Here is a 12844-nt window from a genome sequence, read left to right as displayed (position 1 = left end):
GTGACAACATATGGCGGCAACCCCATACACTCACCAACCGATAATTCAGACTCATATAGTCAGATTAATGAAGCGTCCACAATAACTGATCAGCCAGAAAATTTTTTTATTCTATAAGTGGCCAGAAGACATAGTTAATGTGTTGCCGCATGCACACATGCGCACACTCACTCACTCTCTCTCTTACACAGACGGACGAACGGACAGACAGACAAACAGACGGACGGACACGTCTTATTCTACAAATGAGCAAAAGATAAGAGCTTTTCAATGCATTGCTTTATGCTCATACGCTTGCATGTGGCCTAGTTCAATCTGCATACCCCAGCCACTGTAATGTTGTTGCTACAGATGACGAAATCACAGTCAATGCATTCCAAAAATTTGTATCCCCTGTCAACTTGAACATGGGTCAAATGTACTCCAAACGAGTGCAGTCATCATCCGGCATTTCCGTTGGCTCCGCGGGTATCATATCGAGGGTATCATATCTTGTTGCTACGAATCTAGCCACTAAAGGTGACCTGGGCTCTGACCTAAGTGTACAGACCAAAATTACGCCAATTTTGCATGAACTACAGACAGTGGAAACGGAAGTATGCACCATTGACTATCCCTAAATTAACACATTTCATTCCATGAGTACTACAGATACTGCATTACATATATGCCAGATGGCGAGTGATGGTTCCACAACGTTGTCCAAGTAACTGGGCATGTCCAAGTGATCAGTCGGTGACTGTAAAAGCAATCCCTGTAGTAAAAGTCAAATATGTGGATGGCCAGTCGGTTACTCACCGGCCGCTACAGCCGAGATCCTCTGCGGAGCAGGTTGCAGCTGGGCAGAGGTGAGGTTGGTGACCGAGACCACAGCAGGAGTGCTGCCGCCTGCAGTGGTGATGGCACTGCTGACCGGCAGCCCACGAACTTGGCCCGTTGCCACAGCAACCATCTCCTGGACTGTCATGGTGGTGGTGGCCGTGACGACTGGCGGCTGCGGTCGCTGTGGCCGTAGAGCAGCAGTACTCAGAGTAGCCACTGCCGTAACCTGATTTAGGAAACAGCAAGGCCATTTTGACGTCACCTTCACAGCACGCAGTGTAAACGAGCAACCTGCCAAAATAGTTCATTTATCACTAACAGGGGGCAGCATAGCATTGCTGTACAAACTACAGTTGAACCTTGACATAACGAAGTTGCTAAAATGAGCACTTTACTTCGTTATGTTGAAATATTGTTATACCGAAATTATGCAAGTACCTAAGTACTATCCAGTTTCGTTGTAACAAGTTTTGACTGCATTCAAGTTCATTATATCGAGGTTTAACTGTACTGATACAAGTAAAGCGCCACACCTGTAGATAGAAAATGTAACAATTCTGGCTACAAAATGTGTTGTTATGTACTAAAGAAAATTTGTCTTTCTGTGCACTTATGTGAAAACTGCATTGCACTACTGCCTATACCTTTGAAAGGGAAAAATTGATACTGTCTAAATACTTTCCAAATTTTCTTGCTTTTTCTGTTGCTTTCAGACCACTCAGGCTAACAAGCCACGACATATCGTGTTTTTATGTGCAAACTGTAGCTGCGCAATTGTGAAATGCATAAATGTTCTGAACTTGAGATATCCATCTGGTACACTGATATTTTTTTTATCTTGGAACTTCTGTAATCTCAATATATTGTGCCAGTTTTGAAACTTCTGCTAAAGCACACGTTTGTTACGCAGAAAAAAAGAAAACTCCATCTCATCAAATTACAGTATTTTCCCATCCATTGCCCAGCACAGGTGAAGCCAGAGAGTTAATGCTCAAGTTCAACCTCGATATAATAAATATGGACATACCATATTTACTCTAATCTAGGCCGACAGTTTTTTTTTCAAACAATCATATATCAAACTCTAGGGTCGGCTTAGATTAGAAGATTTTAAAAAACATGCCAGTTTGTAATTGAAAATTATAAATATGGTGCATAGCTAGCGCCATCTAGAAACGTCAGTATCGCAGCCACTATTAGCCAGGCTAGTAGCCAACCGAAGTACACGAGCAACAGCGCCATTTTGACCTGTGTTGTATCATTACTGTGGATAAGTATCGATGTGCAGCGTGGCATTATCGTAATGGTACCACACAGGCTATGCTACAAACGAAAAGTTGTGCTAGCCGCGGAGGCATCGTCAAATGTTCAAGCCGGGCAGGATGTCAGCATTGACGAGAAAAACATCTGTTGTTGGAGGGGGCAACGGAAGACGCCTTTTGCATGTGCCACAACAAGGATATGATAGCGATAAGGAAGATAAGCGTGTGATAACATAGAGGAGCTGTTCACAGAGATCGCGCAAACGCGACCTTGCGCCCATCCGCAAGCGTACAAGGATAGCAGCGATGATGACGTAGAGAGCTCGGCATGTTCATATTAAATAAATACTGTTTTCATTTTGTGAATGCTGTCCTCACTTTTTTCGTTCGGCTTACATTCGAGGCAAGTTTTTACAATTTTTTCTGGCGTCAGACATTTGGGGGTCAGCTCAGAATTGGGGCCGGCCTAAACTTGGGTAAATACAGTAAAAAATTATATGTTATAGGTTACCCCTATAATCCATGCAACGTGGTAACCGAAATTTCAGATACCACACAGTGTGCCACTTAATTTCTCGAACATATGTGTGCATGATGCGGCAAACACAGCAGATCTGGCACCAAGACGCAACTTCAGTTGCAGACTCTAAACAGATGAAGGTGCACTGGTTAGGCCCTGGTTAGGCCTAAGCGGTGTAGCTGTGATGAAAATTTGTTAAGGCTGCCACAGTGGCTAACTACAAGCAGACGGGGGAAAGCCTGTAATAAGTACGTCTGTAACAGCACACCTCGTCAGCAATTGAGTATGTGATTACATGCATGAACTAGACTTATTAGTATTGTTGGGTGTGCACATGGTGCCCTCAGTGTCCAAAAAATGAGCCAGCAACTGCACTGAGCAAAGCAGCTTGGCACGAAATAGCTTTCACAATAAAAGTGGCAGGTCACTGCCCTTGAGAGCCACGTGAGAACGTGTTCCGTCACCATCTTGTGACGACACTGACGATGATTCGGATGGTCAGCTGCCTCATGACTGTTACAAAGGCTATTTTTGGACTTTCTTAGACAGTGGATACTTGCATTTCAATCACTCATCAACATTTTTTTAGCATCAGGGCTTGCAAGGGTAGCTTGCGAGTATTAATTTTTTTCTCCTTTGGGGTGGCACTGCTTGGGCTTGCTCTACAAAAGCGTCACTGAAGCGAAAGTGTGCCTGCTGCAGACTGTTGTGGCAGTAATTTCGATGCATTAAGTTATACAGAGTACTGACGAGACACAATGACAACTACACTGCGCCAGTAATTTCGTGCTATTTGTTTTACAGAAATCTAATGTGTAACAAGGTGTTCTTGTGTCAGATGCAAATTCGATATTAAGTTTAACTGCACGACAGAAGCCTGTCCTTGCTAGATACCTTTCGTGCTTACTTGTTATTACGATGCAGTTGACTTTCACTATTTTGGCTCCAGTGAGGGGCACCAAAATCGGATTGAATATCAGAGTTTTTGAAAAGTGCAGGCGCTTTCCTTGACTTCAAACTATGAAGAGAGTTGAATTCACTAAGGTCATTAACTGATGGAAGCGAAATGCACAACCCCATTATTTCAGTATAGAAGAACAATACATTGTGTGGCTCAATGAAGAATCGTACGTTCTAGGGCAGATTTAGCATATGAAAGGCAGTGCTGGAGCGCAAGGAAAGCCACACAAACCTGCAAAACCACATATTCTTCATTACAGTATTATCAATCTGCAGACTGCAGCGGCACTGCATCCTTATTTCTTTGCAGTACAATGCTACACTCTGCTGTCTCTCTCTTCCCCCAAAGCGCTTCAGGAATGTTGACTTACGGGAACCTTGGTGAGAGCGAACGTCGGGGCAGCGCTGACGACACCTCCTGCAGCAGCTGTCGTGGCCGTAACTGCCGTGCTAACCAGAATGCCACCGGATTTGGCCAATGCCACCGTGGTGACATTCTGAAACAAAGCAGGAGAGGGAGAGAAAAGATGTAGCAACACTGCAGGCCACTGCACCACCTGACCTAATGAAATGGCACGCAATGTAGGCCCTTGTTTGCATGACTATCAGCTGGGAGCCATAGTATGGGATTTACACCATGTTCGCTAACCACCAGGTGCATGCATCATGTGCTTAGGTGGTTACTTAAAGGCTGTCACTTAGAAAATTAGGCAATTAGCAGCCCTGCAGTTTTGCCAATATTGCTTCCATAGCATATATAAGTCATTTATAATCAATTTAGCCAAAATGAAATTTTGCTGCAGTTGGCCGTTCTTGACATCATCAGCTTACCGTGAGTGATCGTCACTTACTTTGGTGAATGAAAAGCACTCTTCACAATGTAAATGGCGGCAGACAATGTTTCTATCATCATCATCGCATTAGTTGAATAAGATTTCCGACAATATTTGCAGACATGCCTTATTTATTCAAATCTACGCCAATAGTATCTTTTTTTTTAATAATCATACATCAAACTCTAGGGTCGGCTTAGATTCGAGAATTTTAAAAAGCACGCCAGTTTGCAATTGAAAATGATAAATAGGTGTATAGCCGGCGCCATTACACTAAAATAGGCTTTTTATTCCCCCAAATTTCATTGCAGTTGGGTTAAAAAACACCTCACTTGCCTTGGACAGCTGTCCTGCGACTGGCTGTAACTGCTGCGCCTGGCTGAGAGAGGCCAGCACAGCCTGAGTGGCAGCCACCTGCTGTTGCTGCTGTTGCTGTTGGACGAGCAGCGCAGCTGCAGTAGCCGGGCTGGCAGCAGCCACGACCCCTGCTGCTGCGGGACTCGCTGCGGCCACCACGGCTGCCGCAGCCTGTCCGGTCACCCCCTGGGCAGCAGCCACGGCTGCCGGCTGCGACAGCGTCTGCGTGCTTCCTGGTGCCACGTGCCCCAGCACCTGCGGCTGTCCCTGTTGGTGCTGCTGCTGCTGCTGCTGTGCTTGCTGCTGACGCTGGGCCTCTGCTGCCGCCTACAGACACAAATCTACGGTTGAAACTCCTTTTCATCAGCCAAAAGTACATCTCATGCAAAAAAAAATAAATAATTTTCAGAATGAAATTCTGGGGTTTCCTGTGCAACAACAAACATTTGAATACCGTATTTACTCGCATGGTGATCGCACTTTCTTGTCAAAAAAATTGACGGAAATTCAGGGGTGCGATCATTACGCGGGTTAAATTTCCCGCGAGAAGAAAAACAATTTTTTCATCCTGCGTTTGCTGCGGGATGAGAACAGGTCAACAAATAGGTGGCTGCCGCTGTGTGCAGTGCGGGACACCAAAACAAGAATGGCGGCCAGTGGAGCAAGCCAAACGTGCCGAATGTGATTTTTCTTCTTCTCGTGAGTACATTACATGCATTGAAACAGTTTCTTCTGTATCAGTAATGAATAATATCATTAATATCGGCAAGTTTGTGGCAATAACGTAGCCATGTCCACTTTGAGGGGACAGAAACAGATGGGCAGGCTTAGCTGCCAGTGACATAGAAACACATGGTGGGTATGCTGTGGACACTGCGGCATTTGTCTTCCCTACTATCCTAATACGGCACGTTTCTGCTAAGGGTGTACGAATATCTTAGGTGTGTTACAAGCGTTGGCGTATGAATAGGGTACACGTTTAACGCATCAGTGTAAACGTGGCTACTATCGTTGCCGCTCGCAATTTGTTGCATGCCCACGAGTGGAGATAAGAAGAATCAAAAGGCACCTTTTTTGTTGTTGTTGACCACAACCATTATAAAACTTACACATAATAAAGGCAAGTGTGGTTGTACCTCTTTTTGTCATGGAAGTGTGGAAAGTGATGAAAGTAATGAAATGGGGCATCTACTTAAGAATGTTTGGTGCGTGCAGACCGCTTGGTTTGTCTTGGAAGAGTCGTTTGCGCCGCATTTGACAGATGGTAAGCGCGATCATCATTAGCTAGACTTGGCCCACAACATATCGCTGCACAAGTTCAGGGTGCGATCATTACACGGGAAATAAAAAAAATTGAATTCTCACGAAAAAATACAGGGGTGCGATCATTACACAAGTGCGACCATTATGCGAGTAAATAAGGTATATACAAGGCATGCAAAGGCATGCTGGGGGACTACGGATTAAATTTTACCACCTGGGTTTCTTTAACAGTTACCTAAATTGAAGCAAATGAACATCCTTGTATTTTAACCCTGTCGAAATGTGACTGCCGCTGCCAAGATCAAGCCCCCGACCTCGAGCTCAGAGGTGCAATTACTTCTTCACCACTGCTGACAGAATGCAGCATGCCAAATATCCCCATTAACAGTGCTTTTACTAAAGTGGTCATGTGTAGCGACGCTCAGTAGTTCAAAGTGAAGTGTTGTCCCCAAAAGCAAGCAGAGAGCGCAACTGACTCACAGCTCAATGTCAATAATGTCAGTGCTTTTTTTTATTATTATTATTATTACGTATTGCCGCTGTTGGACAGCATTAAAAAAAATAAACTGTGAACCCAAATGTGTGCATGTGCACTGTGACTGAAGTGGCTACAGCCGGAACATAAAAGTCAAACACTTTTAAACATGCAATCCACATGAAAGGCAAGAAACATTATTCCGCTCTGTGCTTGTGTGCGTAGCAGCCTTTCCCTTTCTGTGCCATTAGGCCCCGAAAAGCACAACCACCATTCTACATCAAGGAAAATGACAACTTGTTTACATTGATTTCTGGCCACGAAAAGTATATTAATTTTTATAAAAACTATGAAATGTTACTTGAGTAAACATTTTTTAGCATTGTAATGGTTTAAATATAACTAAAATTTTCAGAAATACAGATTTGGTGTATTTTACTTAACAAAACCACAATCTAATTATGGAGCAGGCTGTAATGGGGGACTCCAGAGTAATATTGACTGCCTGGAATAACTTAGCTTGCACCTAAATCAAAGTGCACGAGCAGTTTTAATTCAGCCCCTATTGAAATGCGGCAGGTGAACAATTAATAATTGCCTTGCTGAACTATCCACAAGTGAAACTCACTTCAGAGCATCAAAAACACTAGTATGGGCTTTGCATTGCACTAAGTTTCCTCCCCAATTTTGAGGTTGTCAAACTTAGTGCAGCAAATATGACACACTGGCCTTTCTGCAGTTACTCGTGTACTATGCAACTGCACAATAAAGGAGGTAGCTCTCGACCCATGCTTCGTCCCGGCGACAGAAATAGTACTCACGGCGGCAGCCATTTGGCTTTTCTGTTTCTCCTTGGCAATGCGTTCTGCCCGGACTGCTGCCAGCCTAGCCGGAGGGAGGGGCTGATCGTAGGAGATGCCATTGTCAGCCAGCACGGCCGCGTGCTTGGGGTTCTTCACCAACGGGTTGGCGGTAAAGGTGGGCTTGAGGGTGGGCGTCCGCTTGCTGGCCACCGCGCGGATCGTGTCGAACCGAGTGTTGTAAAGCATGGTGAAGGCCTGGTTGCAGTCCTGGGAGAACAGCTGTCCTGTCCTCATGGGCTTGTTGTTCTTCGTCTGGAAGGGAAGAGACCAAGCTTGGCCAGTCACACACTGACGAGAATGGTAACACTTGTATGGCAACAACAATTGTACGGCGAACACTCAAAGCGGTCTGCGCCAGCGGCGGCGTCTGCAAAAGCGTCAAAAGGATGCACGGTGCAAAAAAAGGCGACATTTCACACAGAAGACTGCGCGCCCTTTCGCTCAAGGGAGCCCCGTTTCCAGCCAGAGAGCCTGAGAGAGCTAGACAGCCAGATGTGACTATGGCCCGTGGCCTTGGTGAACTGACCAAAACAGAGCTTGCCATACCACCACGAAAACTGGGCTGTGAAGCAAAACAAATAGTAGAAAATGAATGAAAGAAAGAGGAGGAGGTCACCATGCAAATGCCACGCAGTTCCTCGCCTCTGGTGTGGGACAAGGCAGGAAGGCATTGTGCCTTACTAATCAAGACATTAAGGGAGCAGTCTCTACGTTGGCAGTTAAGCTCACCTCATGGCAGTGTGGCAATGTGGCATTTAAATTTGTCCTATTTCTTCTAATAATGAATCTATTAGAAAAATTCTTGAGGTAAAATGCTCCCTAGAGTGCACCCGACAACTTCCAGTGTATAACCGAAACTTGCAAGGGGAGCTGGTGACTGGCCCTATGAACAGTATGCAGCTTCCAGAGCAAGTTACTCAGCTTAATGATACTGCTGGCACAAGTTCGCAAGGCATCCTCGACAGCGTAGTGAAGTTTCACCTTGTAAATGCCCTTGGTCTTCTTCTGCTTCTTGGGGTTGGTATCGTACAAGATCTTGCCTTCCTCACGGGGCACAATGACGGACTCGTAGCGGTCCTTGCACTGCTTTGGGGAACGGTATATGCGGCTGACTGTGTTAACCACGTCTGCAACCAGGTCCCAGTTTGGCGTGTGGCCTGGCGAGAGCACTGTCAAGTTCAGTGGGATGTCCTGCAGCTGCTGAATTACCTGAAAAATGCATCCAACAAAAACGCAAGGCAAATGTAATTGAAAACACATGGGCACTGCACGAACAGCAGACTCCTTTTAAAAACTGAGCAGCATACTGGGAACATGTTCACGCTGCCCTTATTATGGCTAAACATAAGTGACAAAAATTACAAATCAAAGCACAAAACTTTGGACTGTTCAGCTTAATGGAGAGTTTCACAGCGTTAATAGTAAATAGTCTTAGCTATACCACAGGCACAAGTCGTCTCCACATGAAGGCGCAGCTACATGCTAGGCTACAAATATGCTTAAAATGTGACACTGGAGAAAATTTGAGTGCGTGCTATGGTTTGTGAGTGTCATAAGACTAATGATGGTTAAATAAAGAAATGAGAAATGCCCTAGGAGGCTGATCCCTTCTTATTGTCATATCTAAACATGCAAAATAAAAAAAAGAAAGCATCACCAAACAATCCATCATCTGCCAAGCTAAATCATGGTATTAACCATTTATTGCATGCTATGTGCACAGAATGTGAAATCCCTGCTAATAAATGTTCTGGTAGGCAAGGGCAATGAGGGGTTAGTAGCTGTGGGACGAACAGGAATCCCCTGTCACTCACTGACACTGCCTCTCCCAAGCCAGACAACTGAACTATTCCACAGCAGAAGAGCCACCAGCACTTGGCGTTCTCAAACTTCTGGACACAATTATCCATTTCTCAATAGGTCTCCATCCCAGGCATTGACACTGACAACAAGCAGCTCACCACGGAGCAAGCGCATCCACCCACTCTCACCTGAAGAATAGCCCAGTCCTCGTGTATCAACCACTCCGGCATGTCTGGCGAGAGGTCCAGGATTGGGCGAGCCGCCAGGAAGCCGCCCTGCTGAGCGAGCGGCCGTGAGGGCAAAGAAGCCAAGGCCTTGGGGGGAAGCTGGCCCGCCCCGCACACCATCAGGTTCTTGACTTTCTGGAGCTTGGCCTCACGCCGCATCTTGAGGATGGCTGCCGTCGGGCGGTCGAACAGCGACTTGGGGATGTGCACGGCATCTTCCTTGCGGCTCTTCTGTTTGCGTGCAGCTGCGACTGCACAAGCGAGGTGCAGCAAACAGTTTAGGCAGGCACCATGTAGTTATCACTATGCATCTGATTATAGCTAAGATACGACTAAAGGCCCTAACAGCTTATTCAGTTGTACACATGGATATCTACTTGGCAACTTCCTATCAGACCATCTATTCTGTTAAAGTTGATGAGCTGTTGCTCTCAGGCCGTCTTTATCATCGGTGAGCATCATTCCCTCAAAGACGAATGTCGCCTACTCAAATACAGTCGAAAACAATTATAACAATACCAGTTTTAACAATATATCGGTTATAACAAGGAAAAGCTGCTGCATGGCAACTTTTGTATGTTGTCTATGGAGAAATAACCTGCCTACTACAATGTCCCCATGCTGCATTATCGGTTATGAGAATGAAGTCTGGCTGTTGGGTGTCCATGCCGAAAGGTGATGGAATGTGAAATCATTGAAAAGAAAAAAATGGCTGTGGCTTAGCTAAGGTTAAGCCCAGGATGCGAAGCATACTAGCCTTTATTTAAACGAGACAGCGTTAAGGAGCTCGTGTCGCAGAAAAGCCGGTATCGTCGGCGGCGTTGGCCGTGAGCGATAAATCCCAGCAGGCACTTCATGAATAAAATCAACTTGCAAGATGGGCTGGGTGGGAATCAAACCAGGGTCTCCGGAGTGTGAGACGGAGACGTTACCACTGAGCCACGAGTTCGATGCTTCAAAGCGGTACAAAAGCGCCTCTAGTGAACGTGGTGTTGCCTTAGAAACGAGCTGTTTCTAAGGCTCAGGCGTGCGTCGCTTGCTCAGGCGCACATTTCGTTGTCACGCCGAACGCTGCGTTGCTCGACGCTCACCGCGTCCGATGCGGGGCGCGTAGTCGCTGCGCCGTAGCCCATTGTCTTACACCCCTTGGCGGGTCGACGGGAACGCTGTCGCGTTCCACTCTTGAAGGCGAAGCTTAAGCGTCCACTTTGCAGCTGTTATGACATCATATGGTAGCTACGTGGCCGCGCGCGGCGCAGCAAGGAAGAGCGTGGTTGTGCAGCTGGTATGCTTCACATAAAAGAAAAGCGAAGTGGAAGCCGCTGCACAATCGCCTACCACCCCAACTGCCGCCACGCGCTTCTCTCCATGAGAGACCTCTGCCATCACCCTTACACCCCTCCGAAACGAATGGGCTGCGCCCATAGCTCTGCGCCACGCCACCCTATGGCCACCTTTCGAAACACAAATGGACCACCACAACTGCGTTGACAGCGGTGCCAGCACTGCTCCCAGATTGCTCGCTGGGCCCTCATTCTGCGCAATCATGCTAACGGATTAAGTTGCTCATGCTTGTCTTTGTTCGTAGCGTCAAGTCGTTCCTGGCCACATAGTTTATCAGCCTCGTTTGACGCGCCATTGAAACGGAACATGGCTGATCCACCCGCTGAGCATTGGCAACGCACGACATTGCCGGTGAAAAGAAAGCGCACCGCTATAGATTTGGAAGCGAAGTGCTTTCCCGATGAGACGATCGTCGCGAACGTGCTTGCATCGGATAGCGACAGTGACGGCCACGATGGCGGCGCTGCTGCAGTAGTGCAGGCTGCCTCAACATTGACCTCACAGGAGGTCCTGTAGATGATTCAGTCCCTCACGAGCTCATTTTCGCGAGGGACTTTCCACTTCACTACGTGGGAAACCTGGATGCCCTGGAGAAGGATGCCGGCAAGCTTCGCGTAATGCAAGCAAGGCTGGCGGACATGCGGTTTTCTCATGCAACCCAGTAGGAAGTATGTGGCGAGATGCTTGTGGCAATCTCATCCCAGCGTTTCTTCTAGATTCCTCAAGCTGAGATGCTGCTACGGCAACCTTCCGCATTTCTTAAGCGATAGCATAAAGGAGCTTGTGTTGCGGAAAATTCGATGTCGGCGTCGGACGTTGTTTCGGCAAAAAGATTTTCGAACCACCCATACCCTCCACATGGCACGAGAAACTTACTAAACTAATTGTATTTCTCAAGCTATAATACGTCGAAAAATCATAAAGTATGACTCATACACAACCTGCAGACATGATAGCTCTTGGATTGTAATTTTAATATACAAGAAAACATAATTCTGTTAGGCGAAAACTCAAAACAAACCCCTTTTCTAGCGTTTCTAAAATTCCCAGATCGCTGACAGCGTCTGCTATTTGTGCGCGGCGGCGCATGAATATCTCAGAGTCCACGTAGTGGTGCGCCCACTTCCTTGAAACACTTCCTGCGCTTGGCTCAGCCACATCACGGCCCATGCATGAGGCCGCACTTCTACCAGAAAGCCTGCCTTCGTGCATAGCGTTTGCCGCAAGCGTTTCCCAGTAAACGTTACGGTTACATACGCTGCAGTTGCCGGGAAGCGTGAGAAGCTGTCAGGGATCCTTGAATGCTATCACGTTCCACTCTTAAAGGCAAAGCTTAAACGTCCTCCAAATTTTTAAAAGGCGCCTTTTGGAGCCCCCAAAACGATGCCTTGAGCCCTGTTTGCAGTTGTTTTTATAGCAGTGTCAATCTTCAACACCAACAGCCGCGGTTTGTTAACAACACACGCTTGCAGCGTGCAGGAATCGGCGTTAAACAGTTAAACGAGTCAACACAATCGAAAGCCGGATGGAGGTAGGTAGTGGGGAGGAGAACTGACCTCCCCGCCAGTATAGTTTTCTCGGAGCAGCTATGCCATTCCCCATTTTGATTTCTTTTTTTTCATGCAACACTGGTTATAACAATTATCGGTTATAACAACGCAATTTTCGTGGCACTTGAATATTGTAATAAGTGGGTTCGACTGTACATGCAGAATGCAGAAACATTTTTCTGAGAAAAGCACTGGGCTGATTTTAATGAAGTTTGTTGCATTTGAGAGAGAACGTTAAATTCTAGTGACTGTCGGAAGCAGAATTTCAATTTTGAGCCTAAATTTCTTAAAAGAAATTTTTCAGAAATTGGCAAGTTCGAAAAAAATACAAGCATGAAGTTTAGAAAATTGTAGCTCCGCACCAAAAGCAGATATCACAGTTCTGTAAACTGCATCCGTTAGACAAGAGCATCCAAAGAGGACAAATTTGAATATGTCAATTTGTATTGTACGTTAATTTGTTACACAGTTTAAAGGGTTTTGCCAAAGTTCTGCTCACATATTGGTGGTTTATTTGAGAGCCATGTATAATGTGACATGCTGACGAAGAAGACGTTTTAAGCTT

The 12844-nt window shown here is 46.1% G+C and overlaps 1 protein-coding gene across 4 annotated transcripts in view; it reads right to left on the bottom strand.

Moving 5' to 3' along the window:
• The window catches only part of dom (domino helicase), a 124610-nt gene that overhangs the window by 18805 nt on the left and 92961 nt on the right, over positions 1-12844 (bottom strand). For 3 of the 4 annotated variants that reach the window (XM_070534220.1, XM_070534221.1, XM_070534222.1), the window contains exons 31-36: positions 9347-9636; positions 8337-8564; positions 7314-7607; positions 4734-5081; positions 3936-4061; positions 799-1048 (exon numbers count right to left, since the gene is read on the bottom strand). In XM_070534220.1, coding sequence (XP_070390321.1) covers positions 799-1048; positions 3936-4061; positions 4734-5081; positions 7314-7607; positions 8337-8564; positions 9347-9636 — 1536 coding nt within the window. The remainder of the gene's footprint in view (positions 1-798; positions 1049-3935; positions 4062-4733; positions 5082-7313; positions 7608-8336; positions 8565-9346; positions 9637-12844) is intronic. The other variant, XM_070534223.1, reaches the window with a different exon arrangement.

This window comes from Dermacentor albipictus, chromosome 2 (genome assembly GCF_038994185.2).
Source record: "Dermacentor albipictus isolate Rhodes 1998 colony chromosome 2, USDA_Dalb.pri_finalv2, whole genome shotgun sequence".
NCBI lineage: Eukaryota > Metazoa > Arthropoda > Arachnida > Ixodida > Ixodidae > Dermacentor > Dermacentor albipictus.
This window is presented reverse-complemented; position numbering and strand designations above follow the sequence as displayed.